The following is a 27,059-nucleotide window of genomic DNA, read 5'->3' on the forward strand; positions in this document are numbered from 1 at the left end:
CTAATAGTATACAAAAACAAATATAAAAAAAGTGATATAATGATACATTTAGAGATTGGTAGCTAATCATGACGCCCTAATATCAAATTCATTCTATCACGTGAAAATACTCTTAAGAGATACGGAAATAACACAAGAAAAAAAAAAGGGCTGTCTTTCAGTTATGGTGTATGTTGGCGGTACATTAGTTTCCCTCCATAACAGTATATCGGGCCAACAAGGGCGATACCAAAATGATAGTGTAATGCTAGTATCACTTGGGGATGTCGACAATCAAAACACTTTGAAAATTTTATACAATATCGCAACTCCACCGGCATTTAATCTAAATAGCATTTTGGGGTGAAGAAATGTAGGATGCTGCTCTATGGATGAAATGCAAACAATATGGAACGCCCAAACGTGCCTGAATATGGTGCATTGAATGGGGCGAAAAAAGATGACGGGACTAAAATTAAAAACCAATGAAAAGGATAAACCTCAAATTGGATAATTTTTTAACAATAAATCTGAAACCAAGTTGCTGAAAATGGGATAGAAGATGAGCCATGGGGAATGCACAAGTACATCAGAGCCTATATTAGGGTGATAACGAAATCACAAACCAACTTAGTCTTGGCAAAGCAAAAAAATAAAATAAATTCTTTCTATTTAAATTATTGATAAAAAGCTTTTTGCACATTTAATATCCTAAAAGCTCTCAACAGAAATCATATATTAAAGGGGGTTCTAAAAGCTATATTTATTCAATAGCCGTATATTTGTTTCCGATATTTACTCAGACACATAAATAATAAAGGACCGCGTCTGAAGTAAAACGGCATCCATAACATATGTACTTTTTCATTTTTAAGAATTTATGGTTAAGAGTTGAGCCAAGTAAAAATAGCCTGAGCTCATAGTGTGTAGTGCTACCCGGTTTATGTCTGTGGTAATACCATAGTCTCATGTTACTAAGCAATCTGATACAGGTTAATTGATGTTGTCTATAAAAAGCGATCTGATTTTAAATAATCTTGTGCTGACGTAAACTAGTTCTTGTTTATCATATAAGTACTTTCTCACACTTTCCTTTCTTTCTTTGGTTTTCTTTTCTTTACAAAAAAAAAAAAGCTGTTTTGTAAATCGAAAAAAGGTTTCCGATAACCGCATATTTTAAATCGTGATTCATGTCTAATATGACTTGAAAAAATCCGTATCGAATTTGTCAGCAACAGTTAGGGAAAGGGTGTCTCTTTTGCAAGAACATATCATTTAGCAAAGGGACTTTAAGCAATCAGAATAAGTTGAAGATGTAGCAAAAATGTCTTAATAAACCTTACTTCAAAATTATACCATAGATACTTTTGAAAATAATTATATTGAATTTTAATCAGCACCTTTTGATTCGGGATAAGTCGACTTTTTACAAAAAAAACGAAAAAAAAAGGGAGTTTCAGACAACTTTTTACAAAGATTACAGTAATATATGGCGATAAAGAAGCTTATAATCTGGAGCTAGTAGAAGACATTAGCAATAGCTTACGAGTAAACACGTTTTCTACCTATACTATACACCATCGAGGCATGGATTTTCTTGTATTTACCAGTATATGACGATTTTTTTTTTTTTTTTTGAAAAAATTTATATGAAGTGATAAAAAGAGTGTTATTCGATCACTGGAAGCAATTAGCATAAAGCTAAACCCGCAAGTGTATGGTTTAAAAGAACTATGTAAAGGGTTTATAAAAAGATAATGTGTTGTCTATCAAATCAGGTTTATAACATCATTTTATTGAAGAGGTAAACAAGGGTTTCCTTAGTCTTCACCCATGAACACTTTTAAAATTTTATATGAGAGCCAATTTACAATCCAAATATTACAGGCCGACATAGATTTAATAATACAAATGGCAAATAATAAATCCCGGCTATGTCCGTTTCTAAATAACAACGATATTATCAAAACAAATGAACTCTTACCTAGGTTGCCATGTTAACCCATGTTGTCAATTATATCCCTTCGATTGTATTAGTGAGATGGTAGTAGAACCTGAGTGTTGACATAGCGTGTTGCGGAGCGAGGACATAAAAAAAATGAATACAAGAGAAGCTTCCTTCAGTTGCACCGTAGCTTGTAGTGTAATATAAACCAAGACTGGCACGATGACTATCCACAATATGAAGCAAACACTATACCTTAAAAGGCGTACTGTATATACTGTGACGGGTTTGTAGTGCTATAATAAAACCTTACATGAATCACTGTGTATGTTATAAAGAAGAAAGGCTTACCATAAAGCAAAAAAAATAAAAAAAATAAAAAAAAACAAGTTGGAAGAGTAACTGATACTTTCCTAATCATGACACGAATGCTTGAGTTGCTCATAATAAATAATTTATTAAGATCCTTTTCTCTCAGGTTCAACTAAGTTTCTTGCATTAATTCGTCTCAGTAATTTAGTCTTCGTCTTTGGTTTACGATCTTTCCCAATGCACTTTTTTATACATCACTCCTTGTATCTGCAAGACAAAATCACGTTAATCCTTAAAACACAAGACTTACTCGCGTGCACACAACTTTTATTTTCTGTATATATCTTGTCATTGTATGCTGTTAAATTTAAGATGTATGCAATTATCATCATGTTCGTCACGCCATTCTTTATACCTTTGAAGGAGTAGAATCAGGCTGTTCTTGTACTTTTCATAGGCAAGGGTCAATTGACCCGCTTACAATCCCCACCATTCTATCCTGAATAGAGTGTGCATATAGATTATAGAAAAAAAAACATTAAATTTGCGTGAATTTATTTTTTTGTTTTTATAATAACATGAATCAAGATCAGTTTACCTGTTTAGAATAATTGTTAAAGAAAGAGAAAAAAAAAGATTTTTAAAAAGGAAAAGATGGCTATTTGATTTATAGTAAAAGAGGAAACTGGTTTACGTCAGGATTGCTTATTTAATCAGCCCTTATTTTTGATATGTCGGATCTGTAGAACCAAATAAACATGTAGTGCAACAACGCGTAATAAAAAATACCCAAATATTTACCCATTTTCGCGGTATAAGTGAGTTAAAGCTATCGGGATATGAATCATTCTTCGCTGCGGTGCTTGTCACCCCTCAACCAAAAAAATAAAACTTTTTTTTTTACCCCTTTTTTTTAAAAATTTGACACATAATAAATGTCTGGTAAAAAAAACAAAAGTAAGGCTACACCACCACCGCCACCAGCAGCACCAGCCAAAAAGCCAGTCGGAAGAAAAGGCATTGTTAAAAACGGCAATGCATCCACTAGCACCAAACCCATCGATGACACTGTCCCCGTACAACGATCCATCTTTGGCGATTGGACAGGTAAAACACCTGTCTCTCTTTTACATGAGCAATGTCAAAAGAACAATTGGGAAAAACCTGAATTTGACATCAAGAAGCGATCATCCGGTTTTCTAGGCACTGTCACACTTTCCATGCGAAATAAAAAAACAGCACAAATGCAAACCGTTGCATTCACACCGCCCGATGACATTATTTTACCTACTTCCATTGAAGCTAAACATTTAGCTGCTACTTATGCTTTGCATCGATTTAAATCCGACATGCCATTGTATCGTGTCATGCCACCAGAGCATCGTGATTACTGGAAACGCTTCGACATGTTAAAAACTGCTGCCAACGCATGGCAATATGACTCCGATCCATTCAATGCACATGCACCCATTAAACCCGAAAAAAAGCGTCGTCAAGGCCCTACCAAGGAACATGCTGCTTCTGCCGTACCCATGCCTGTAGCACCCAAACAAGCCAAAGAACCTACAGAAGACATGACGGAAAAGATGCGTAAAGACTGGGAAAACTTGCCTGCTGTACAAATGGGGTCGGAGAATCGTGAATTGGTTGAACGCATTGTTAAAAAATCTACCATTGTCTATCAACCTGTAAAGTGATGTTTAGTGTAAAAGAAAGAAATATAAGCATCAGGAATTAATCTCTTTATATTTATCATTAGTTAGCGAGAAAACATACAAAAGAAGAACGTAAACATTTAATTCAGGAATTGGTGCGTATGGGATTTCGATCTGCTCATGCCGATGAAGCATTGGACTATTGTGCAGACAAGACATCCGCCTTGGATTGGTTATGTAAGTTCTTTTTTTTTTAAAGAATTAATCTTGAATATGTAAAAAAAAAATATTGATCACAGTTTAAATTATGATAGGTTTACATGTACCTGAAGACGGTAATCATTACTCACCCACCCATCCATCTATATCACACGCAATAACACCTTTATCCTAGATCTTCCCGCCAATTTTATGCTTGCCAATTACAATCCCACCATGACCACCATTTCCCATACGACCCAATCTCTTGGTAGAAACTGGCTTTTAAAGCGCATGTGTGCTATCGGCTACCCCGAAGCCATCTGTGAAGAAGCTCTTTCCAAAGCCAATGAAGATGACGCCAAAGCCATCGAACTTTTACAATGGCGACTTGTCCACGGTGATGAACCTTTCCCGGTGGTCGATCCCGAGTTGATAGATGCGGAAGAAATAACACAAAGCCGACAAGACGAGATCACCGTGCTTCAATCAATTTATGAATCCTCACGCTTTCAACATGAATTGGATAAGGAAGGTCGTACGATCTATAGTATTCCTTTTAGTGCAAAGACACAGCCCAATACACGAGAGAAACTGGTGATGCAAGTCATGATACCTCAACACTCGTTTTATCCTTTCAGTAGTCCGATCTTTAGTATCGAATGTGATGGATTACCCAGTTATTTGAAATTGGCCTTGATTAAAGGGTTGGTAGAGGAAGCCGAATTGAATTTTGGTACACCATGTATTTACATGTGCGCCGAATGGCTACAAGAACATGTAGATCACATGATTGCTCATCCACCGAAATTACGCGATCTTTCTGAACGTCTCAACAGTTTTGATTTATTATCGTCGTCCGTTACCAAAGGCAAAAATAATAAGCAAAGACGACACCGAAACAATGGACCCTTAAAACCCAACGCAGAGATATCGCAAACGCTCAAGGACAATTTGATTCAACTTCACCAGTCCAAAAAATATGAAAGTATGGGCAAAGTCCGTGCGAACTTACCAGCTCACAATTATAAATCCACCGTGATCCGCACGGTTCTGGGACATCAAGTCTCGATTGTGAGTGGAGAAACGGGTTGTGGTAAAACCACGCAGGTACCTCAATTCATCATGGACGAAGAAATCGAACAAGGTCGTGGGTCGACGTGTAACATCATTTGTACACAGCCTAGAAAGATTTCTGCCATCGGTGTGGCAGAACGTGTCGCCTCCGAACGATGCGAATCCATCGGTACAACGGTAGGTTATGCTGTGCGTGGAGAAACCAAGGTGTCCAAAGAGACTCGATTACAATTCGTCACAACGGGTGTTTTATTACGTCGATTACAAAGTGATCCTACCCTGGACGGTATCAGTCATGTTATGATTGATGAAGTGCATGAGCGTTCCGTTGATAGTGATTTCTTATTAATTATTTTACGTCAAGTGTTAAAAAAACGTAAAGATCTCAAGGTGGTGTTGATGTCTGCTACGATTAATCAAGAACTCTTTTCGAATTATTTCAATGGAGCTCCTGCGATTGAAATCCCTGGTTTTACTCATCCCGTACAAGATTTTTATTTAGAGGACATCTTGGATATGACATGTCATGTCTCGCATTTACCCATGGTGAAAAATCCCAAGAAATCTGAAGAAGATGAAGCGCCTTCCAATAGTCAATGGGCCGCTTGGCAAATTCCTTATTTAGAAAAGGGATTCAAGGAACAGACAGTACGTACATTAGCTCGTTACCGTAACCAGGACAAGATTGATTATGAATTGATTGCCAACGCTGTACAATACATTGTGGACACGGAAACAGAAAAGATTCCAGGTGGAGGCGAACCTGCAATTTTAATCTTTATGCCGGGTGCGATGGAAATTAAACGTTGTGTGGAGGCCTTACAGGATCGCTTGGGTCACGATCAAAGTTATGAGATTTTGCCTTTGCATGCCAACTTATCCCCGCAAGAACAAACGCGTGTTTTCAAGACCGTGGCGGGACACGTGCGAAAGATCGTGGTGGCGACGAACGTGGCGGAAACTTCGATTACGATTGAAGGTGTAGTGTACGTGATTGATTCGGGCCGTGTGAAGGAAACACAATTTGATGCGGCGAATAGTATGATGCATCTAGTGGAAACATGGGCATCACGGGCGAGTTGTAAACAACGTCGAGGTCGTGCGGGTCGTACACGTCCTGGTAAATGTTTTAAATTGTTTACACGAGATACGGATGCCAACAAGATGCGTGCTCAACAGGTGCCTGAATTATTAAGAACTCCGTTGGAACAATTATGTTTGACAGTCAAATCGATGGGAGAACATGATGTACGTCAATTCCTTTCCAAAGCATTGGATCCACCATCAGTGGCAGCAATGGATAGTGCCATTCGTTCTTTACGACAGGTAGAGGCGATTGATTTGACGGAACGCGGAGATTTGACGGCGTTAGGAAAACACATGGCGAATATTCCTGCAGATTTACGGATCAGTAAAATGTTAATTTTTGGGTCTGTATTCGGTTGTCTGGATCCCATGTTGACAATTGCTTCCATCATGTCGTTGAAAAGTCCTTTTACCTCTCCTATGGAAAAACGTGCTGAAGCCAAAGCGTGAGTTTTAGTTTTTTTTTATTAATGGGAAAAGCACGGGTTTTTTAATACTTTATTATTTTTATAGTGCAAGAGAAAAGTTCAATTTTAGTAAGAGTGATTGGTTAACGGACATGAAGGCGTATGAAGGATGGTACGAGACGATCAAGAACAAGGGAATGCGAGCAGCGCGTAGTTTCTGTGAAGAAAACTTTTTATCGTATGCCACCTTAAACGAGGTGCAAAATTTACGTCGACAATACACGGATGCACTTGCTGAGATTGGATTTTATAAGAAATCGAATCACGCGCATTATAACGAACATAGTGACAATACCAATTTATTGAAATCTATCTTGTTTGCAGGGTTAAACCCCAACGTGGCCAAGATCATCTTACCAGAGACGAAATACAATAAAGTCATGAGTGGTGCTGTGGAACGAGAAAAGGAAGCACGCGAGATAAAGTACAAGACTAAAGCTGATGGTAAAAAATATAAAGATTTCATATGGGATAGACACTAAATTTTTTTTTCTTGATTTAGGCCGTGTGTTTTTACACCCTTCATCCCTTCTGTTCAATAATAACAATTACAACTCATCTTTTTTGACGTATTTCTCCAGAATGACAACGAGCAAGACGTTTATTCGAGATGGTACGGAGGTACCTTCCTACGGTATCTTATTTTTTGGAGGCCAGATTGATGTGGATCATATGGGAAGAGGTCTCAAAGTGGGAGAAGATGGTTGGATTCGATTTAGATCCTGGGCTCGTATTGGTGTCCTTGTTAATCAGTTGAAAAGATTACTGCAATTAGAGTTAGAGTTTAAGATTGAAGATCCTGAAATAGATGGTAACATTTTTTTTTTAAAAAAAACTTCCAGCTGATTCTAATTTTTCTTTTAGTTTCTAACAGTGGCGTAGCACACGCCATCATAGCGCTAATTACAAATGATGGAGTTTAATTAAAAGATCTCCGCTTCTTAATAATAATAAAAAAAAAAAAAGTTTTTTTTTGTGTGTGAAATATTTAAATTCAAATTTCTTTGGGATTCCATGAGCTCTTTCCTCTTCTCCTATATAACCTTGAAAGGCCACCAACACAAAACCCTTTTTTTATTAAATCTTTTTTCTTATTAATATGGATCTCTCTTGGTGTATTATCTGTGACAACCGTGTCGATGATGTCTTGGTAAGTTATAACATAAAGTCTCTTGTCTTGTAGACTAACGTTTTGTTGTAGAATGATTCCTCTCTCTATTGTTCAGAATCTTGTCAACTTAAAGATCAAATGACTAGCATTACCAACCAACTTAGTCTTAATCAAGCAAAGAAACCTGCCGTAGTCAAACCCACGTTACCTATTGCAACATTACTGCGTACGAAGCGTTCAAGTGCAGCCACAGTTTCCTCGTATCCTTGGGTTCCCTTGTATCGTCGTCGTCGTGGTGTTGTTGTCTCGAAGCGTTGTCAACCTATTGTTGCCAGTTCCCTCACTACCGCCAACGCTTTTTTTACGCCTACTAGCACCACTATTGCTTAATCTCATCTTTTTTTAACATTCTCATCAATACCAAAAAAAAAAACAAAAAAAACATAAATCTCTCGATCGCCAAATCTCAAAAAAACTTCAACACCTTTTTAACAACTTAAAAACTTTTTTACAAGCAAAAAAACAACCAGAAAAACAGTACAAAAACCCCAGAAAAAAAACTTTTTTGTTCAACAAAAAAGTCAAAAAAAATTGTTCACGCAGTAAATTTTTTTTTAAAAAATCGGTTTGAAAGGCAACGGAAGGACTGTAAATAACACACTAGTTTTTTTTCCGAAAAGAAAAGAGCTCTTGTTATATTTTCTTTATCATCATCACTTTATATAATTAACAATGTTCCCTTTTGCACTTCACTGCGTAATAGAGGTCATTTACATACCATTGCTTTCTTCGAGCCACCCCCCTACACATCTTTACTCCGTCAAAAAACAAAAATTTTCACTTTCATACCTTTTTTTATCTCAAAAATAAAAAAAAACATCATTTCATTGGTTTCTCACAGAACCAGTTCTTCAACAGAACTAAAAACATAAAAATCCGTCCTGTCTTACCTGACCCGTCCGCAGCTTTTTTTTTTTATCTTTAAAACACCGTGTATGACACCATAACGTAGCACAGAGTGTCACACAAGAATAACGAAAAGCAATCTAGACTTTATATCTGTGTAGACAGCTTGACATGGGAATCCCAAAGTGATATGTATTTTAAACTATTTCATGGTATCACTCTCTAATAGTGACACACTATTTTATTTAAAGATTAACTTATTGCTCACCAGCAAAATTTATTTATTACAACGCCCGCTTCCCACACCCCCTTCTTTTCCACCCCTTTTAAACTTTTTTTTATTATTTCAGCATGGTCGAAAAAGAAAAATCATTTTCAGAAATTTACCAAACGTTTCTTTCTCGACAAGAATCACAGCATCATGACGCATTCACAGCCGCATGTAACGTTTGGTTACAATTCGACACCCTCCGAGTACCCTATTTTTTTTTTTTTTTTTTTAAAAAAAAAGAAACGAACACGCTTGATTACTCACTAACAGAAATCATAGGATCAAGCAAGTCGATTAGCGATCCTGTACATTTTATATAGTCAATACTCCATGGTACCCATCGACCGTAATCCTTTTTTAACGTTTTTCTTACAACTCTTGGAACACCCTTTTTCTGACACAGAAGATCATTTTATATATTGCATATTGGAAGACACTGTCTCTCGCGTAAGTATGTTTCCAATGTCGATGACAACAACTTACACTCCGCATGTTTTAGCTGGAAGATCTTTCCCCGAAGGAAATATGCGAGGATGTAGGTAAATTACCCGACATTCAAAAGGATCCAAAATACCTGGAACTGCTTCAACTTAAAGTAGCCCGTCTCATCCACGACCCGTATGTACAGTAATAAGGATTTATGAAGAGAAAGATTAAACATGTGTATGTTATTGTATAGGAGCATTGTGATATTGGATGAAAAGATTTCCAGTATACTAAGTAGTGCATGTACACGTACATTAACACTGAAAGAAAATGAGCAACTAAGGATGGAACAACGTCTGTCGGATTATCCATTATCGAGCATGATTCCACCTGAGGGACTGACGGACTTGATTGAGATAAACCAGTTTTCTGCACTTCATATCGTACCTCACCTGTTCCAATGCGAATCATCTCCCCTGTGAGTCTATATAAAGATATAAAAAAAAAAAAAAATAGAGAGTCGACTAAACAGTGATAACCACTAGATACCAACAAGCATTATTAAATACGCGTGTGACGATAAACTCGTTGGAAGTGGTTCATCACGTGCTTGTTAATCATGGTGTGCCTGTCCCTGCAGACTTTATCCACTATTATATCTCGCATAGTATCCAATCCTGTGAACAATGCAGCAATAAGGACCGTCAAGTGAAGCAAGTAGCTCGTTTCATTCAATCTCTGTTAGAAAAAGACTTGATTCAGATGAAGGAGTACTACATAGAGATTCAATCTTTTTGCCTGTCATTTATTAAATTAAAGGCTGTAGCTAATTTATTTCGTCTGGCATCACAAGAAGCGCAACAACAGCAACAGCAAAAATAAAATTTTAAAAAAAAGCAAGTCATACTTTTTTTTTTTTTATTATTTCAGTGCTAGGGAAATATTTTTTTTTCTTTCCTTGTTAAATACGTTTAGAATATACAATGAGTGATTGGGGTAAGGAACACATACCTACACACAAATGCACACACAAAAAAAAAGGGGGGGACAAGAGTGACTAACACGAAGTACAGAGGACGACGAAATCGATGTCAAGGTAGAAGTTGCCATTCCTAAAAAGAACAAGTGGGATGACGAAGACGTGGAAGAGGATGTCAAGGAATCTTGGGAAGATTCAGATGAAGAAGAAACCAAAGAAAAGAAGCCTGCCCCCGTTCTCAAGAAGAAGGTTCCCCTTAAGCAAAAAATCGCAGAGAAATTAGCTGCCGACGAACAAAAGAAGAAGGAACTCGAGGCCAAGAAGCTGGCTGGTGAGGACGAAGAAGAAGAAACAGAGGAAGACGCCTATGAACGTAAAGAACGTATGCGTCGTTTAGAGTTGGAAGCGGATATGATGAACGCTACAGATCTCTTTTCCGGTGTCACAGTCGGTAAGTTAGCTTATCATAGTCCATCTTGCGCAAAGGAGAGACCGTTGACATAAATTTTTTTTTAGTTGACATGAAGGATAAACCCCTCGAGGAATGGAGACCTACCAACCGTGTTGAAATGGACGCTTATCGCAAGCGTCTCGTAGAAGTCATCACATTTGCCTCTGTAAGTAATATACATTCTCTATCACGGTAAAGAAGGAAAAAAAAACTTACATTTTACATAGAAATCTATCAATTATGGTTGGTTTATCGATGAATTATTACGTGATATTGCTGTCCCTTTGAAGGATACTGAGGTAAAGAAGGTCGCTGCTTCATTAACTACCATTGCTAATGAAAAGCAACGTGTGGCCAAGGAGGCTCTTAAGAAGGGTAAGGGTAAGGGTAGACCCCAATTAGCCGCTGCTGGTAAAAATTCTGCTGCTGATGATTCTTATGCCGATAATGGCTATGATGACTATGACGATTTCATGTAAAAATAAAAAAGAAAAAAGAAAAAAACAATACTCTCAAATGCGTGCGTACATTTTTTTTTTTTTTACTACAGCAATGGAATCCGAACACAGAGAAAGTGGAGTCATGCTCCACTAGAATTAGATGATGTAGTATAGGTCTTTGTGATGTGAATTAAAGATAAACAGCAGATGAGAAAGACGAAAGAAAACACGAAAAAATCAGGTTATTAAACTATATATTTATAGTCGAGGTATTAATTAAGTAAAGGCTAGCGGAATTATCGATGCTATGTTAGATTGGCTACAATAGCATGATCGTTAAACTGCTCTCGACAAGATATGTCTCCGAGATGCACCTCAGCTGCTAATATCATCGGTGTCATATTTTTGACGTAGATCAAGCCTTCTAGATATCAGAAGTCTGATATGGATTGCTTTATTTAAAGCAGACTTCCGTCACATTGCTATCCCCCCCCCAAAAAAAAAAGAAAAAAACAAGCATAACGCATGACGGATCGTATAGCTTTAAACTCTTCAGCTTTGTCACATTGAAATACTTTCAAGCATTTTTTTTTTTGGCTTTAAAATCTCGCAGAAACAACAAACGGAGAGCTCCTGAACATTAGGTAGCTTTAATGCGTTCATCTCATCCGATAAGAATTGCACACACTTCTGAGTTTGACAATGCTAAATAAATTATCATCAGGATGGATTGATGTTCATGCCAAAGTGCGCTGATTTTTGACGCACTGTATGCCGAGAGCTGCCAGCTTTGTATTATCCAAACTTGTAATCCATATTGGAGCCTATGTCCATTAATGTTGTGTTAAAGGTATTTATTTCGATGAGCTTTATGGTATCTAATAGAATACTCAATATATTCTACTCCATAACTAAAAGATAACTCCCTTTCTTTGCTAGTTGCTAAGATACCAAAGAAATTAGCAAAACATGTGTAATTTTACCTTGGATCGTTTCTGGTAACACACATATTTTTGGTTTTTGTCATTATCCTTATCCAGGGAAGGAGGGGGGGGGGATGCATCAGCGGCGATGATGGATTGAGAATATCCATGCCCTAGCTGGACCAATGGTAAGTTGAATACAGGGACAGAAGAGCAATTTTGATATTTTTTTGAAGCAATGAGAGCATCCTGCTATTTTGTTCATAACTTCAAATGGGGTAACCACATGGGAGAATCTTAGCCCGAAGACGACTAAGGGTTTCTGACCACTCATCTGAATGAGGTCAGGATAGGATCCTAATTATCTAATGATTTTTTTTTAGTTAGTTTGATCAACATGAGAAAAAATTAGGTAATAAATTACTTGTTTGTAAACAAAACGGCATGAAAGCCATTGCTCTAAACAAGACGTCATCTTGTGTGAGAAAAACGATGATGAGAAATGATATGAACTTGCAATTAACTTTTTTTCTGCGGAAACGTAAATGAACTTGGGAAACGATTCCTATGGAGACAAGAATCGTAGAGTTATATGTAGGCTGTTCAACTGAGAGAGCCTCATCTTTTTTCTTTTTTGAGCTTCAACTGTTTCCTTTCTGGTAATAACAAGTTTCTAAAGACCTGAATGACATCCATATATATTTAGAATAGGATAATATGTCATAGATTACGGTAAACTTCACATGCTACTTACCAATGAATATATTCATAATAAGGAAAGGATTATGGTATGGGAAAAAGAAGGAAAGAGGAAGGAGAAATAAAAAGGAGGGCGATTTATCAAAGAATTCATACACAGCTCATAAACAAAAGCTCACATCTCTTCAGATATTTGGCTTACCTTTTTTGGATGAATCAACTTTTCAAATTTGAATTCACCTTTATCTTAGCAGAATTATCGTTTGGAGAGTACAGATTTGAGTTATTCATCTAGTACCATACTTAGCATAAATTACTGCTTCCAACCAAAATACGTGGAAATATGAGTTTTCGTGATTACAGAGATTGTTTTTGTATTTCTAAACGGTTCCACAAGTACATTAAACAGACTGATAATCTTGGCTTGAAAACAATCAAACAGGATAACTATGTAGCTTTTGCATTTAAGAAAAAAAAATTGTATATCTAATAGTGAAGTGCTTAATGTTATATCTGATATAAGAGGGCTTATGTATACGTATAACGAGAGAGTTCCTTCCAGATTGAATATCATAGATGTGACAACGGCGCGTCTGTTATCTCATAGATAAATCAAAATGTCATAAATATTTCTATTTCTATCTTACTCTTCTTTCTCTTGATTATTTTCTCAAGTAATTGGAAGTGGAATCTCCAAAAGTAATAACTTTAAAAGCCCTATATGTTAGTAGCGTTCAATATATTAAAAAAGCAAAAAAGTTTCTAAAGTAGCGAGCGAGCGAGCGAGAGAGAGAGAGAGAGAGAGAGAGAGAGAGAGAGAGAGAGAGAGAGAGAGAGAGAGAGGAGAGAGAGAGAGAGAGAGAGAGAGAGAGAGAGAGAGAGAGAGAGAGAGAGAGAGAGAGAGAGAGAGAGGTGATCCTGATTCACTTCCTTTCAGGAAATTGAAGCTTACTCCTATTAGCAGGAAATAATCCGACTCCTGTCTGGAAAAGACGTTAAAACAGCTATTTGGTAAAAAAGACTAGGTACATGTTATTATATCCGTGATACAAATTATTACGAATCTATCAGATGTTATGCTATAAAGATCAAGAAGGGCTAATAAAAAGTATAGTTGCTGGACGAATAGAAAATGACAATTGATAATGTTTTATCTTACAAAATTCCTGCGGTTTACATTTTATCCAATCGTTGTGAAAACAAACCTTTTTTTTACCCCGCATAAATACACCACCCCCCGGAGCGGTCCCATAAATAAAACACCTTTTTTTTTCTTAACACACATATGCTCAAGTTTACACGTCGTACATACACCAGCTTAAACCGAGCAGGACCTTTACCACTTGGCAACAAGGCACAACAAAAGGAAATGTTGGACTTAATTCGCAAGAAGCAAGCTACTACTGCCGGCGACACTTCCTTACATCAAGATGCTCCTAAAAAAGTCGAGCCTGAATTCAAAGGCGATGTCAATCCCAAGACGGGAGAGATTAACGGACCCAAGAATGAACCTGTCAAACACAACGATTGGAGTTTTGGTGGAAGAGTGACGGATTTTTAATGAAGGGTATTGAGGGGGTGTAGAAGTTTTATTATATAAATTATAAAAATAAAAAAGAAAGAAAGAAAAGGGATTAGGTGCGAGCTTTCTTTAGTTTGGCTTGTCTAGCTTTTTTGCGTTGATGATATTGCTTACGGTAGGACTCAAATCCTTCTTTAAATTGTCGAGGAATTCTTTCCAAAAAACTGAGACCACCTCGGTTGAATTCGAGGTTAAATGCCTGTAGCGCATTATTACAATGGGGCACAAATCTTAAAAAAATGAAATGTTAATTCTTTCTTTTAGAGTCATGTGATGGCCTTACTTTTGTGCGTATACGATTTTCTCAGAGTACATTCCCGACCGATAAAAGAACACGAGACCTCCTGCAACCGCTAATAGAGCCACTGTGTTTAACAAATGAAACATAAAGACCTACATGATGGTTGAGTATGTATCCACTTATACATTTGTATATGTGCGTACTTTGCTTGGGTCGAAAAAGACGGCATAAAAAAAGTAGGTGAGTACAACAAATAGACTGACAAGCAAAGCTAGAAAAGAAATGGGGGAGTTCAATTATAGATGCCATAATTTAACCTCATTGCATAGTTACTCTCGTATTTTCTCTTTCTTTTCACAAGTCTTGTCATGTTGCCACGCAATCGTTCTTCAAAAATAACTAGATCTCTATACATGGTCTGGTTGCTTTGATTCGTTCGTTGTCGGGAGGCAATCCCATCTTTATTAAGTTCCGCACTCATTTTTTTTTTTTTTTCAATAACGGTATAAGGGGTGTTTGGTCTGTAAACAAGATTTTTAATCTTTTTTTTTTCTTTTTTGGTGCCACTTTAAATTTAAGCAACTATTATATAAATCTAGTGTGTCCACTCTAATAATGAGCCATGTTTTCTTTCGTCAAAGGCAGGGGGTTGTATACTCTTGTTACAGCTTATCCGCATTTGCAAGCTTCTGTTTTTATTTATTTATTTTGAGCGACGAATTGAGCACACATCATATTGTCTCGGACTATCATTTTCAAAATTACGTCTAGTTCATTCTCATCCAGATATTCCGTTCTTTTCAAGTTTGACCATCTTGGTCTTATTATCAAATAAAACTCGAGTGACTCCATGTGCTAATACCTTATTGCGGTATTACCCAACTGTTTGGACCTGTCACGAGCTCATTGTATCTTGGATTCGAGGGGGGGTGATGATGATAAGCTACGTCTCTAGGATCATTGAAAGTGTCAATTATAAATGCTATGGCAACGCATATGAGTCAGAATGCTTGAAAGTAAAAGATTGAAATTATTGGGCAAGCTACAACTTAGTTGAAACTCCCATAAGTGTTTATAGTTGATGACTAAATATCTCAAATAAAATGTACTTCGTATTTTTAACTTCGAGCTAATGATGTATGTGCTTTTGTTGAATAGTACCGAAACCCTGTCTGTACGTGATGGGGTAAAGTTAAAAACGCGGATTTGTCTAACCTAAGCCAATGATAGAACGAGGGAGCTGTTATTTGTTCCGATTTTGTTTTTTACTCTGCAAATAAGCAAACACCCCGCATAATTAATTTTAAACGAATTCCTTGTTGTACACTAGTATGATTGTGGAGCTTAAATTGTTCATTCATCATTGCTATAATCTCTGGAGTCCCCACTATCTATTTTTAGTGTGAAAAAAAAAAATACAATCATGCTTATGTCATTTTTCATGGAGAGAAAAAAGAAGAGATAATTTTTAAAGACCGGTATGAAATTTGGTAGTAGCTCATCATGACGTTATCTCAAGATTTTGTTTGCATAAAGTATAAATAATACGCGTCAATAAAAAAATTATTTCTTCTTCTTTATATCTTAAATATATATAAATTAAAAAAATGTCTTCTACTATTATGAACAAAACTCTCTTCGCTGCCATTGGTCGTGCCACTGCTGCTAAATCCGTGTATGTCCCTGCCGCCTCTCTCCACAGCACTTCTCTTCTTTCTCGTGAATCCGTGGTTGATAAGGCCAAGAACGTTGCTGATAACTTGAACAAGGGTACTGGAGAAAAGATTGCCAATACCATTGATGGTGCTGAACAAGCTGCCAAGAATGCTACACACAAAAAGGACGATCTCAAGAAGAACGTGACTCAACATGTTGCTAGTGTAAATAAGGATTTTGGTAACAAGGTGAGCCATGTTATGGACGAAGCTGAAGAGGTGGTGACTGGTAAAGCACAAGAACTTAAGAAGGAAGCTTCCAAATCTGCTCAAGATCTCAAGAACAACAAGGCTCCTCATGCTGAAAAGACCATCATTGAGACTGTCAAGGAAGGTGTCAAGACTGTAGAGAATATTGTTGAAAAGACCAAGGAAGCTGTGGGTCTTGGTGCAAAGAAGGCCGATCATACTGCCGATGAGCTTAAGGATGAAGCTAAATTAGGTGTTAAAAAGGCTGCTAACTATGTTGATGAAACCAGAGAAAAGGCCGCCAAAGAGATTAAAAACAAGTATTAATAACAATAATAATCCTTTTTAACTCCTGTACATAAACTATCAATAAATAAAATCTTTTTTTATTTTTATTTTTCACTTCTTAATCGGTTTCATATTGAACTACAATGGCTTCTTCTATATATCGAACATCTTCTAATTGGCCTGGGTGACAATCTTTTTGACACACAAACACTAAAATTGTACCGAATTCCATACCCACATTCCAACTCTCCAATACGGTCTTTGTATCAATATTTTTTGCTTTCCCTTTACCCACACTGTCTTGCTCTTTTGTAGCATAATCAGTAGTAGGTAAAATAGACAAGACATTGGGCATTAACTGGAACTCAAAGACACGAGGACCACGACAATAAGGACATGGCGCTGTCATTTTCTCTTGTTGTTGTGGCTGTAATGAGCCATAAAACAAGGGTTGAGCTCCAAACCCATAACGTACACATTGAGATGGTGCACATTCCACACGCTCTGTGAATTTCTTGAATTGTTTATCTACACCACGTGGTAAATGTTGTTTCTCATACGTCTCTCCTCCCCATGTCTCTTCCACATCCATCATCAAATCTTTTTCCATGTCTAAATATTCCTTGTATCGACTCATATCAATACCCATAGCATCGTAATTATCGGTACGCTCTTCATCAATATAAAGGTATTGACCCGGGAAATGGGGTAGTGACAATGTGTCTTCAATGGGGTCCACTGTTAATCCACTCATCTTTTCCATCAATGCCTTTTCATCCACTGTCGTCTTCTTTTTCTGCTGATGTCCCTTTCCTCCCGCCACAACGGACGCTGCTGTCTTTGTTGCTGTACCAAAAGGTGTGGTGCCAAAAGGTGTTGCACCAAAGGGTGTTGTAGCAGAGGGTGTTGTAGCAGAGGGTACTGTGCCAAAGGGTGTTGTGCCAAAGGGGGTGGCTGGTGCCTTCTTCATACCAAATCCTGTACCCGCATTACCACTACCGAATCCAGTGGCATTCCCCCACACATCACCCAACTGAAATTTCTGGTGGTTGGCCAACGCAGCCTCTGTCGCTGCCTTTTTCTTTTCTTCCTTTCGACGTTTTTCCTCTTCCTTTTGACGTTGTGCTTTTAAATAAGCTGGGTCTACCACATGCGATCGAATGACCGAGAAACTATGCATGAAGAATGAGTTTCCTTTTTGTTATATACAATGACAAGAGAGGTTGTTGTTTTACCTGCCGTCTTTGCGCATACAAGAACGTTTATTACAACCCCAGACGTAGAGTACACGATGATATGGCGAGTCAGGTAAAGGCACATAGCTTTGAAAGATCAAGTACATGGCCTCACCACAGATACGACATGTGCATACTTTGGTGGAAGGAGGTGTTTGAGGATCGAGCCAGACCTATATTGAATATGTAAGTGAGTAGTCGAGGGTCATTTTTCTTTGTGTGTGTGTGTGTAAAGCTTACAGGTAAGCCACCAAGCTTGGTGATATAGGCATCGGTGTCGTCCTTGATTTCTCCATCGGGAATACCGAGAAGGATAGTGGGTTCTTTCTTTACTTGTTTTGACATTATAAGAAGGAGTTTTTTTTTAAAAGGTTTTTTTTTATAAATAAGGTAAAAAGGGCGTCACATAGGACAGTAACAGTAATTAAATAATTATTAGCAAAAAAAAAAAAAAAAAAAAAAAAAAAAAAAGAGAGAGAGAAAAGTTTAAAGAGGTATTTTAGGAGGAAAGCAAAGGACACGGCCTTTGACGAGGGGTTCATAACGATTGGCTATTTTGATGACAAAGGGAGGCGATATACAAAAGGCAATGGTGCCTTCTAATTGGCCGTCTTGGTCCTCCATTAATTTGGGGTCAAACAGTTGTATGCCTTCTCTAACATCTGAAGCGGTGATAGAGACCTCTTGACCCTTGATGGCAGAACCCAAAGCGATGGTATCTTCCACCAACGTCCGTAACTTGTTACTGTATTGGATACAAGCGGAGTTCTCAGTATTGTTTTTGGATGAAAGGTAGGACGGATAAGCCTTCTGAAGGCCTCTGTAAAGATAATGCCAATTACTGTCTACGGCTTTCTTCCATGATTGTTCGATATCTGAACCTGTGGTATGGATATTGTTGACGACAATCATGCTAATTTCTTGTCTTAGTCGAGTAGAAAAGAAGTGTGAATCATCAAATTGGTCAAACCAATTAGACAATTCTAGAAACTGTGGATCACAAGCTAAGCCAGGAAATAAATTGATATTTAAATTACGTACAAGAACATCCATCATGAATTTCTCGGTCAGCATCTGGATTCTCTCTGGTGCTAATGGTTTGCCTAAGCGATCGATACTCTCTCCCAAATTTAACCAAAGCGTGCTCAACTTTTCCCCTGTCAAGCCTTCTTCTGCAAACGGCACTAATTCACTGGCCAATTCACGAATCGTTGTCTTCATCTTGACCAGCTTTTGAGCAATAGTTTGTGCATCATCATCAGAGGAACGAATTGACCGTAAATGGTGTTGATAATTCTTTTGAATCGCTTCCAAGTCTTTGGTCCTTTGTTGCACTTTCTCTCGAGTCCGCGTCAGTTGATCACTGAGTTTATTATTATCATGCTTGTACATTTGCTTTTGTGAATCAAGGTCCTTTAACACCGAGAGTTGTTGACTGATTAGCTGTTGAATACTCGTTGTACTTGACATGGACATGGTCCTTGTTAGTTTCGAATGGATGGAGCCTAATATTATTATTTTTTATAAAAAAGGGGTATTTAGAAATTAAAGGGGTTCTTTTCTTTTTTTTTTTTTTTGCTTTGGTTCATCTCCATATTACCAGAATCGGAATGATGAGTGGGTAATTGAGGAAGATTACGAGTCTCGATCGGTTCGTTGTTAATACTTTGAGAACTGCTGGCAATACTGGACGAACTTTGGAAGGTGGTGGGTTTCGAAGACAATGTGGTGTCTGATAAAGACATGGAAGAAAGTGAAGAAGTCATGTTCTTTTTCTTTGGTTTCTTTTGAAATAATCTTGATATTCTACCCACCGTTTTATTTTTCGAGCTCGACTTTTCTGCATTCTCCACTTCATTCATCTTTTTTCTTTAACAAAAAAAAAAAATCCTTGCGAGCGGAAAAGAAGTGCATTTTCTCCTCCTACCTAAAAAGCGGGAGAGCCTTTTACTCTCTCATTTTAAAATAATTTTTTTTAAACTGCCGCATTTTATTCTCAATTCAACTTGCTTTTTAAACTTTTTGACAATAGTTGCTGATCATAGCCGACCCAGCTTATGTTAATATCTACATACATTTAGTCGGAAAACACTTATAACATGGAAGCACTTTTACCATGGAAACTTTTTCACCATGGAAACTCTTTTACCATGGGAAGGCTTTTACCATAAAAATGCTTTTATCATTTACCATGGAAACGCTTTTATCATGGAAACGCTTTTATCATGGAAACGCTTTTATCATGGAAGCAGTGCCATTATTAAAACTAGCAGGCAATCAAAATATCCCAGGTTTGAAAGCACAGAAGTACTAGAAACACCAGAAAACACTTACAAACCACTTGAGGGATCCCACAAACGAAAAGCGTCTAAAAACCCTTAGAACCATATAAATAAATTGACACCCGAAGGATATCCCCGCAAAAGAAAAAAAAAGAACTCCTTCAAACGCAGGTTTAAACCAGGATGGAAAGGATGAATAAGTACTAATTTCACATTGGGACCAAATACGCCCCAAATGATTTAGCATCAGAAAGAAACTATCACTCAATTTTAAGGCTGTCCAAAAGGAAGCATAAGAAAGGAAGCCAAAATGGGAGTTTTAATTTATTTTTAAAACACAGTCTGCTTATTTGACATGAAACCAACATGATGGTATGACGTGAGCTTTTGTTTACAAAGACATGATATAAATACTTAATGGATCACGTTTCCCTCCTTTATTCTTTCTCTTTATTCCCATAAAATTTCTAGTGTCGTGAAGTATTCTCATAATTCTGTAGCTAGTGGTTAAAGAAATCCTGTCTGGTGCCTTCAAGTATTTGGAGTCATTTGCCACAGCTTCCGTTCTTTTGTTGACAGATCGCTACAATATGTTATAAAATAATTTATTTTAGATAGTAGGTTCCTTTATCATCTAATACCACACACACACACACACAGATGAAAATGTATGAGGGGTTTACACAGCAGCACAGACTGTACCCAACTTTGGGTTTCTTGATATTTAAGGACACCTCCAGACATTCACGCCTATGTGGACTTATTCACAGCATTTCTGTTACCACAGATAATGAAACCATTTATCTACACTTTTTTTTCCTTCCCGCACAAGATGGCGTCTAATTTTTAGCAAGGACGTTTATGCAGCTTTGTTTGGTAAACAAGTAAGTTACCTAATTCCTTTTTTTTCACATGCTGATTATTAGACTAAAAAATAAACATTACATAAGTAAACTTTATAGTCCTATCGTGGCCCCACTCCCAAATCTCTAGGAATCTTTGACGACCTATCTTATAAAAGAGCAGATTTTTCTAACGGTCTTCAAGCCAATTTTTTTTTTTCCTGTAGTAAATATCCACCTACATTTTCAAGAATGCTGGCGGGAGGCTCTTTTGGTTTCGAACCCTTTTAAATTTTTTCTTTAGGTGATGATGGCTTTGTACCGGCTGCAGCATGAACATTACCGGGAGAACTTGTCGAAAACTTGGATGACAAATCCATTTAGTCGATAGACGTGCAAGGATGCGTCAATGGAAAGCTATTACAGACCTTAAAAAGATATCGGTACCAAAAATGGCGCCTCATGCTGTAAGAAGCTATGCTTCAATTATGCATGTAAAAAAAAAGCAGAAACTTCAAAAACGAGTGCCTCGATTATTTCACAGCAAAATAAAAGTTGTCGTTGAAGTTAAGTTAAGAAACATTACAGTTTCAAATAAAGACAAAACAAGGGCTGTTGACATTATTGATATGTCAATAAACTCTGTTAGTTGGCGATGAAGTTTCAAACATCATCCGATACATATGCTTTCTTATTGAAAGCTGTCAGTTTGAAAAAAAAGAGAAAAGAGTTGCCGCTTTCTCATCGGGAAAACATAATGAAACCGAGCTTCATGATTTCTTTTGAATTGCATTGACTAACTTTTTGGGGAGCTTCGGATCAGGCATCAACATGGATAGATTCTTGAACGAACTTTCTAGGGTTAACAAGGTTATGTCAGTGTTCAGATACTTTGATGCTGAGGCCAAGATCGTTTTCAGTTTGTCTCAATGAGACTCATCTAAAAAGTTTGATGACGATATTGGAAGACGTAAGAATAAACATGATGGAGTCATCTTCTTTACTTTGCAATGGAATTGAATATAGTAGCATATAAAACAAAAAGAAGTATGATTGGAGGGATTTTTTTTACTGCGGGCTCTTTATTATTTGCACGTGCATTCAACAACGTTTCCTTTGGGTATACAACATGCATCTGATGTCATATTGGGGGATGACAAGGAAATTTTGCAGCAAGAATCTCTTGGAAACCGCCAAGTTATATAGACTATTTGTGTATATGTGATAAACACGAGTATCCTCAATTAAACGACGATGGTCCCTCTCATTTAATATTTTACTTTAGCTCACTAAAAAAATTAATTGAGCTCAATGATGTTAGCTGTGTTATAGTATCACGCGATAAACAGGGTACTTGGAACAGTAACATCGCGTGTGTGTAGATATAAGGCACATTGACCGACAAATAATAATAATAACAAAGCCACAACAGTAAAAAAAAAAAGCTGTTTCATGTTGATTGTTGTTTATTTTAACATGTGATGAAACGGTGTTTCAAACGATTGACTTTTTAAAGAAAAAAAGAACGAGTACTCTACTTGCTTTTTTTTTCTTCTTTCTTGTTATTATACATTGTTATTGACAACATGGCGAGTATAAGAAGAAAGCCTTTAAAGGTAGTCACCGACAGTGAAGATGATCAGTCTGATTCCAGACAAAGAAGAGATTTGCACATTACAAAAAGAGTGTCGACAATAACAGAAGAAAAGGAGGAGAAGAAAAAGAAGGTGTATCAAGGGTTTTCACATACGTTGCCAATTCATACACTTACCAAAGCTTCTGTCCTGTCTAAAGAAGCACCACCTGAGAACTACAGTGGTTTCCTCCGACTAGGCAGTATGTGTGATAATAATATGGAAAGATAACAAAGTTAACCCTTATTATAGTGCTTGTTTTGGGTGCTAGTAATATCAGATTGGTGATTGAAAATTGGATGAAATACGGCTTGTTGATTGGAATTCCCCATAGTTATATACCCTTGAGAGATTATGGACTCTTCTTTTTAGCGTGGCTCTGTATTCCTCTTAGTTTGGGTATTTCGCTAGTGGTTGAGTATGGTATGGGTAAATTGGCCATTCATGCTAAAGATGCAAAGGCCGACTTTTTGAACAAATTGACGATTTTGGAAAGAGTGGTTGCGCTTACACATGTTTCACATCTGGTCTTTTTATTGACATTCCCCTCGTACATTGCCTATACACAAATCTACCACCCAGTCGGTAAGTAATTATCTAGGGCAGTATTAAATAAGTTGTAAAGAGCTAACCTTTTATTTTAGTGGGATCGGGGCTGATCGTGATTTGTTTAGTATCATTTTTGAAATTGACATCATTTGCTTTGGTGAATAATGAATTGAGACAAGGATTTGTGGATGGAAAAGTGGAAGAGTTTTACACTGCAGATGTTGCTTATCCTAACAATGTGAACGCCAAAAACTTATTATACTTCTTTTTTGCACCCACCCTGTGCTACCAACCTTCCTATCCTCGCTCACCTGTGTTTCGAAAGACTTTCTTTATGAAACGTGTAGGGGAATTAATTACCTGTCTCGTCATGATGTACGTTCTTACTGAACAATACGCCAAACCCACCTTGGCCAACTCTATCAAGGCATTAGAAGAAAAGAATTACGTGACCATTATCGAACGTGTCTTAAAATTATCTACTACAGCTGTTGTCATTTGGTTACTCATGTTTTATGCTTTATTTCATGCTTTTTTGAATGCTCTCAGTGAGGTACTTCGATTTGGTGATCGTACGTTTTATTTGGCTTGGTGGAATTCAGGTAATTTGGCCACATATTGGAGACTCTGGAACAGACCTGTCTATCTCTTCTTTAAGAGACATGTGTATATCCCCGCTGTTCAACGTGGTGTACCACCTGCTGCCTGTCAATTGCTCGTCTTCTTGATCTCGGCCATCTTGCATGAGGTCTTGGTAGGTATCCCCACTCATTCTATCACTGGTTTTGCCTTCTTTGGCATGTTGGGTCAAATCCCATTAATTGCTATTACTCACCCCTTGGAGAAATGGAGAGGTAAAGGCACCGCGCTTGGAAATACCATCTTTTGGATCGTCTTTTGTGTTGTTGGTCAACCTACCATTGCACTCCTGTATTACTATCAATGGACTGCTAACCATAAAATCGTTACAGCTTCATAGATATACTTTTTTTTTTCGTGTGAATAAACATGTCAATCCCCTTTTTAGGAAAATTTCGGATGACATATTTTGAAAATCCAACTTTTTTTTTTATCATGCATTAACACTGTCCATAATGTGTGGGGGAAAGAAAGAGATCATGTGACGAATTCAAAAATAAAAGCTTAAATACCCGTTTTTTTTTGTTTTGTTATTTAGGTACACTTTACTTTATTACTTTTAACTAATGAGTGACAATGTTTACTTGGCTCAGATGAGCACTGACATGGAAGAGGCTCGTGCTAAAGCCAGCTTCCCTGTGCAATCTATGGTCTACTTACTTCGTGGCGGCAAAGAAGCCTACGAAAAATCAAACAAAATCCGAGAGCTGGCTGAACGTGAACCATTGTTTGATAAATCCAGGCTGTCTTTCCAAAGCAGACAAGAAGTAATATTGCAATATATCCTCCTCTTTAGTTATCTCTAAAAAAAAAAATGTTTATATAGCAATTATGTACCTCGCTTTTGATCTCTAAACGCTTGATTGAAATGGTCGAAGAAAATGATATGGACGATGAGCAATTTATTGCCTTGTTTAGACATATTGAATTATTGACACCCGTAAGTCGAAATCACATTTTCCTGTCCTCTTTTATTTACTTTATATTTTAGCTTGCTCTTCATTACACTGGTAAATTTATAGGCACAATGATAAATGTTAGACGAATACTTACTACGTATTAGCTTTTATGCCTGTCATCAAGGCACAAGGAACAACCGAACAGGCTGATAAATGGCACACAGCTGCCAAAAGACATGCCATCATTGGTTGCTATGCCCAAACCGAATTAAGGTAAAAAGAAGGAGTTGTTGCATCTAAACGACACATGCTAACCTACATTGGTCCTTTTTTTTTAGCCATGGATCCAACGTCATGGGATTAAATACAGTAGCAGTGTTTGATCAAGCCACAGATGAATTTGTTATTCACTCACCCGATATTACAGCAGCCAAATGGTGGATTGGTGGTTTAGGTGTAGCTTGTACCCATGCGGTGGTACAAGCCCAATTGATCATTGCCGGTAAATCTCTCGGACCTCATCTCTTTATTGTGCCAGTACGTTCTCCCTTTGACCTGAAACCTTGTAAGGGTATTACGGTAGGTGATATTGGACCCAAGGCCTATGGTGGTTTCTCTACTACCGATAATGGATTTGCTCTTTTTGATCATGTACGTATTCCACGCGACAATATGTTGATGAAATTTGCACAAGTAGCACGAGATGGAAGCTATACCCCACCTGTACATATGAAGTTGTCTTATGGAAGTATGGTTAAACTTCGTGTGGATATTGTTACCGATGCTGCTTGGAAATTGGCCAAGGCCTCTACCATTGCTATCCGGTATTGTACAGTGCGTCGTCAATTTCATAACCCACCTAGTTTTAAATTAAACGATAACCGTCCAGAGTCACAAGTCATTTCATATTCCTCGGTACAGCATCGTTTGATGCCTCTTTTAGCTACAGCTTATGCATTAGCTGTATCAGGCGAAAGCATGCATCAACAGTTTGGCCAATTAATGGATCAATTGGAATTGAATAATGCTACCTTATTACCTGAGGTGCATGCTACTTCTTGCTCTCTCAAAATCTGGAGCACACGTCGATCTTCCGAAGGCATTGAAGAATGCCGTAAATCCATGGGTGGACATGGTTTCTCTATCTTTAGTGGTGTATCTGAGCTTTTTGCTAATATCGTACCTGCCAACACGTATGAAGGAGATAATTTTGTTCTTGCACAACAAGTAGCACGATTTCTCTTAAAACAATTGAATAATGTGGTCAAAGGCAAGGAAATCACATCTTCCACGGCAGACTATTTAAAAACCTTGGGTCAAGGTATCACCGAACCTTTTGCCTTTGAAAATCATAATGAGCAAATTTTGAACCCTCAAGTACAGTTGGAGATTTTTGGGATGCGTGCAGCGCGTTTAGTGGCGGATTTGGGTCAGCAATTGCAGGCCGGTAGAGAATGGTCTGATTTGAACATGGAGTGCTGGACTTTAAATTTTGCACATGCAGAATATTTAATTTTGAAGCAAATGATTACCAAAGTCGATGCGATGGCAGCTGTACCTGAACATGCTGGTTTAGCAGATACCATGAAATTATTGACTGATTTGGTAAGCTGATATAGAATAATAGCATGAGCAGTGATTAACTTTTTTTTTTAAAAGTTTTGTCTTTCAACTTTGGGTTACTCATCATTGGCTACGTTTTTGTCTACGAGCACTATCCATCCTTCTGATCTTGGCAAGTTGAATGAGCAATACCGTCAATTGATTACTCGTGTTTCCAATGATGCGATTCCTTTGACCGATAGTTTTGGCTTTTCAGATCATGAATTGAACACTGCCCTGGGTAAAAAAGACGGTCGTGCCTATGAGCATTTATGGGATGCTGTTCAAAAGAATCCTGTTAATGCTGATCCCGAAAACGCTAAACTCAATGTAAGATATCTATTTATGTGTAAAAGGATATGTCACTAAAAAATTTTAATATTATATAGAAATTGGTAATGGAAATCCTTCATCGAGGAAACAATTTAGAATATATC

General features: G+C 37.4%; 11 protein-coding genes across 11 annotated transcripts; 8 read left to right on the forward strand and 3 right to left on the reverse strand.

The window, feature by feature from the left end:
* The first annotated feature begins 3,128 nt into the window (after positions 1-3,128).
* EV154DRAFT_544878 (P-loop containing nucleoside triphosphate hydrolase protein) lies at positions 3,129-7,718 on the forward strand. The gene is made up of 7 exons (XM_051604627.1): positions 3,129-3,924; positions 3,996-4,128; positions 4,206-4,226; positions 4,286-6,698; positions 6,766-7,163; positions 7,222-7,530; positions 7,584-7,718. Exons 1-7 carry the CDS (start codon positions 3,172-3,174, stop codon positions 7,640-7,642), a joined length of 4,086 nt encoding a protein of 1,361 aa, XP_051455022.1. The 5' UTR covers positions 3,129-3,171; the 3' UTR covers positions 7,643-7,718.
* Positions 7,686-8,369, forward strand: EV154DRAFT_517192 (uncharacterized protein). Its single transcript, XM_051602474.1, has 2 exons — positions 7,686-7,869; positions 7,921-8,369. The coding sequence occupies exons 1-2, from the start codon at positions 7,819-7,821 to the stop codon at positions 8,218-8,220; spliced, it is 351 nt and encodes a 116-aa protein (XP_051455023.1). The 5' UTR covers positions 7,686-7,818; the 3' UTR covers positions 8,221-8,369.
* Positions 8,370-9,030: 661 nt separating this feature from the next.
* Positions 9,031-10,353, forward strand: EV154DRAFT_517194 (uncharacterized protein). Its single transcript, XM_051602475.1, has 4 exons — positions 9,031-9,454; positions 9,507-9,625; positions 9,687-9,911; positions 9,979-10,353. The coding sequence occupies exons 1-4, from the start codon at positions 9,338-9,340 to the stop codon at positions 10,313-10,315; spliced, it is 798 nt and encodes a 265-aa protein (XP_051455024.1). The 5' UTR covers positions 9,031-9,337; the 3' UTR covers positions 10,316-10,353.
* Positions 10,307-11,416, forward strand: EV154DRAFT_517199 (eukaryotic translation initiation factor 3 subunit J). Its single transcript, XM_051602476.1, has 4 exons — positions 10,307-10,429; positions 10,507-10,863; positions 10,929-11,029; positions 11,091-11,416. Exons 1-4 carry the CDS (start codon positions 10,417-10,419, stop codon positions 11,340-11,342), a joined length of 723 nt encoding a protein of 240 aa, XP_051455025.1. The 5' UTR covers positions 10,307-10,416; the 3' UTR covers positions 11,343-11,416.
* A 2,673-nt stretch (positions 11,417-14,089) lies between these two features.
* On the forward strand, positions 14,090-14,504 carry EV154DRAFT_517201 (uncharacterized protein). Its single transcript, XM_051602477.1, has one exon. It carries the CDS (start codon positions 14,211-14,213, stop codon positions 14,484-14,486), a length of 276 nt encoding a protein of 91 aa, XP_051455026.1. The 5' UTR covers positions 14,090-14,210; the 3' UTR covers positions 14,487-14,504.
* EV154DRAFT_517205 (Spo7-like protein-domain-containing protein) lies at positions 14,505-15,369 on the reverse strand. The gene is made up of 4 exons (XM_051602478.1): positions 15,082-15,369; positions 14,952-15,019; positions 14,791-14,900; positions 14,505-14,737 (listed from the first exon to the last, which is right to left on the reverse strand). Exons 1-4 carry the CDS (start codon positions 15,227-15,229, stop codon positions 14,560-14,562), a joined length of 504 nt encoding a protein of 167 aa, XP_051455027.1. The 5' UTR covers positions 15,230-15,369; the 3' UTR covers positions 14,505-14,559.
* A 989-nt stretch (positions 15,370-16,358) lies between these two features.
* On the forward strand, positions 16,359-17,053 carry EV154DRAFT_517209 (uncharacterized protein). The gene has a single exon (XM_051602479.1). The coding sequence runs from the start codon at positions 16,371-16,373 to the stop codon at positions 16,977-16,979; it is 609 nt and encodes a 202-aa protein (XP_051455028.1). The 5' UTR covers positions 16,359-16,370; the 3' UTR covers positions 16,980-17,053.
* Positions 17,013-18,562, reverse strand: EV154DRAFT_604691 (programmed cell death protein 2). Its single transcript, XM_051607419.1, has 3 exons — positions 18,416-18,562; positions 18,176-18,348; positions 17,013-18,112 (listed from the first exon to the last, which is right to left on the reverse strand). The coding sequence occupies exons 1-3, from the start codon at positions 18,518-18,520 to the stop codon at positions 17,059-17,061; spliced, it is 1,332 nt and encodes a 443-aa protein (XP_051455029.1). The 5' UTR covers positions 18,521-18,562; the 3' UTR covers positions 17,013-17,058.
* An 84-nt stretch (positions 18,563-18,646) lies between these two features.
* On the reverse strand, positions 18,647-20,171 carry EV154DRAFT_517211 (uncharacterized protein). The gene is made up of 2 exons (XM_051602480.1): positions 19,776-20,171; positions 18,647-19,680 (listed from the first exon to the last, which is right to left on the reverse strand). Exons 1-2 carry the CDS (start codon positions 20,035-20,037, stop codon positions 18,662-18,664), a joined length of 1,281 nt encoding a protein of 426 aa, XP_051455030.1. The 5' UTR covers positions 20,038-20,171; the 3' UTR covers positions 18,647-18,661.
* A 2,613-nt stretch (positions 20,172-22,784) lies between these two features.
* On the forward strand, positions 22,785-24,542 carry EV154DRAFT_517214 (diacylglycerol acyltransferase DGAT2). The gene is made up of 3 exons (XM_051602481.1): positions 22,785-23,135; positions 23,186-23,518; positions 23,578-24,542. Exons 1-3 carry the CDS (start codon positions 22,886-22,888, stop codon positions 24,459-24,461), a joined length of 1,467 nt encoding a protein of 488 aa, XP_051455031.1. The 5' UTR covers positions 22,785-22,885; the 3' UTR covers positions 24,462-24,542.
* A 145-nt stretch (positions 24,543-24,687) lies between these two features.
* EV154DRAFT_425398 (acyl-CoA dehydrogenase/oxidase C-terminal) lies at positions 24,688-26,991 on the forward strand (the record flags this gene model as incomplete). The annotated part of the gene is made up of 5 exons (XM_051596241.1): positions 24,688-24,888; positions 24,948-25,061; positions 25,163-25,293; positions 25,359-26,625; positions 26,680-26,991. The coding sequence occupies 5 exons, from the start codon at positions 24,688-24,690 to the stop codon at positions 26,989-26,991; spliced, it is 2,025 nt and encodes a 674-aa protein (XP_051455032.1).
* Between the last annotated feature and the right edge of the window lie 68 nt (positions 26,992-27,059).

Source organism: Mucor mucedo, assembly GCF_025094135.1.
Source record: "Mucor mucedo strain NRRL 3635 chromosome Unknown EV154scaffold_83, whole genome shotgun sequence".
Lineage (NCBI taxonomy): Eukaryota > Fungi > Mucoromycota > Mucoromycetes > Mucorales > Mucoraceae > Mucor > Mucor mucedo.

What these genes read in the sequence shown, in the direction of transcription:
- EV154DRAFT_544878 (XM_051604627.1), top strand. Translation starts at nt 3,172, where the DNA reads ATGTCTGGTAAAAAAAACAAAAGTAAGGCTACACCACCACCGCCACCA. An exon ending in ATCCGCCTTGGATTGGTTAT is followed by an intron (nt 4,129 to 4,205) that starts GTAAGTTCTTTT and finishes AAATTATGATAG; the next exon opens with GTTTACATGTACCTGAAGAC. An exon ending in GTACAAGACTAAAGCTGATG is followed by an intron (nt 7,164 to 7,221) that starts GTAAAAAATATA and finishes TTCTTGATTTAG; the next exon opens with GCCGTGTGTTTTTACACCCT.
- EV154DRAFT_604691 (XM_051607419.1), bottom strand. Translation starts at nt 18,520, where the DNA reads ATGTCAAAACAAGTAAAGAAAGAACCCACTATCCTTCTCGGTATTCCC. An exon ending in CCAAGCTTGGTGGCTTACCT is followed by an intron (nt 18,349 to 18,415) that starts GTAAGCTTTACA and finishes TATTCAATATAG; the next exon opens with GTCTGGCTCGATCCTCAAAC. An exon ending in TGTATGCGCAAAGACGGCAG is followed by an intron (nt 18,113 to 18,175) that starts GTAAAACAACAA and finishes CTTCATGCATAG; the next exon opens with TTTCTCGGTCATTCGATCGC.
- EV154DRAFT_517209 (XM_051602479.1), top strand. Translation starts at nt 16,371, where the DNA reads ATGAACAAAACTCTCTTCGCTGCCATTGGTCGTGCCACTGCTGCTAAA.
- EV154DRAFT_517199 (XM_051602476.1), top strand. An exon ending in CTTTTCCGGTGTCACAGTCG is followed by an intron (nt 10,864 to 10,928) that starts GTAAGTTAGCTT and finishes ATTTTTTTTTAG; the next exon opens with TTGACATGAAGGATAAACCC. An exon ending in AAGTCATCACATTTGCCTCT is followed by an intron (nt 11,030 to 11,090) that starts GTAAGTAATATA and finishes CATTTTACATAG; the next exon opens with AAATCTATCAATTATGGTTG.
- EV154DRAFT_517192 (XM_051602474.1), top strand. Translation starts at nt 7,819, where the DNA reads ATGGATCTCTCTTGGTGTATTATCTGTGACAACCGTGTCGATGATGTC. An exon ending in ACCGTGTCGATGATGTCTTG is followed by an intron (nt 7,870 to 7,920) that starts GTAAGTTATAAC and finishes GTTTTGTTGTAG; the next exon opens with AATGATTCCTCTCTCTATTG.
- EV154DRAFT_517201 (XM_051602477.1), top strand. Translation starts at nt 14,211, where the DNA reads ATGCTCAAGTTTACACGTCGTACATACACCAGCTTAAACCGAGCAGGA.
- EV154DRAFT_517205 (XM_051602478.1), bottom strand. Translation starts at nt 15,229, where the DNA reads ATGAGTGCGGAACTTAATAAAGATGGGATTGCCTCCCGACAACGAACG. An exon ending in TCTTTTTCGACCCAAGCAAA is followed by an intron (nt 14,901 to 14,951) that starts GTACGCACATAT and finishes ACCATCATGTAG; the next exon opens with GTCTTTATGTTTCATTTGTT. An exon ending in AAAATCGTATACGCACAAAA is followed by an intron (nt 14,738 to 14,790) that starts GTAAGGCCATCA and finishes CATTTTTTTAAG; the next exon opens with ATTTGTGCCCCATTGTAATA.
- EV154DRAFT_517194 (XM_051602475.1), top strand. Translation starts at nt 9,338, where the DNA reads ATGGTACCCATCGACCGTAATCCTTTTTTAACGTTTTTCTTACAACTC. An exon ending in GCCCGTCTCATCCACGACCC is followed by an intron (nt 9,626 to 9,686) that starts GTATGTACAGTA and finishes GTTATTGTATAG; the next exon opens with GAGCATTGTGATATTGGATG. An exon ending in CAATGCGAATCATCTCCCCT is followed by an intron (nt 9,912 to 9,978) that starts GTGAGTCTATAT and finishes GATAACCACTAG; the next exon opens with ATACCAACAAGCATTATTAA.
- EV154DRAFT_517214 (XM_051602481.1), top strand. Translation starts at nt 22,886, where the DNA reads ATGGCGAGTATAAGAAGAAAGCCTTTAAAGGTAGTCACCGACAGTGAA. An exon ending in TGGTTTCCTCCGACTAGGCA is followed by an intron (nt 23,136 to 23,185) that starts GTATGTGTGATA and finishes CCCTTATTATAG; the next exon opens with TGCTTGTTTTGGGTGCTAGT. An exon ending in ACAAATCTACCACCCAGTCG is followed by an intron (nt 23,519 to 23,577) that starts GTAAGTAATTAT and finishes CTTTTATTTTAG; the next exon opens with TGGGATCGGGGCTGATCGTG.
- EV154DRAFT_517211 (XM_051602480.1), bottom strand. Translation starts at nt 20,037, where the DNA reads ATGAATGAAGTGGAGAATGCAGAAAAGTCGAGCTCGAAAAATAAAACG. An exon ending in CACTCATCATTCCGATTCTG is followed by an intron (nt 19,681 to 19,775) that starts GTAATATGGAGA and finishes TAATAATATTAG; the next exon opens with GCTCCATCCATTCGAAACTA.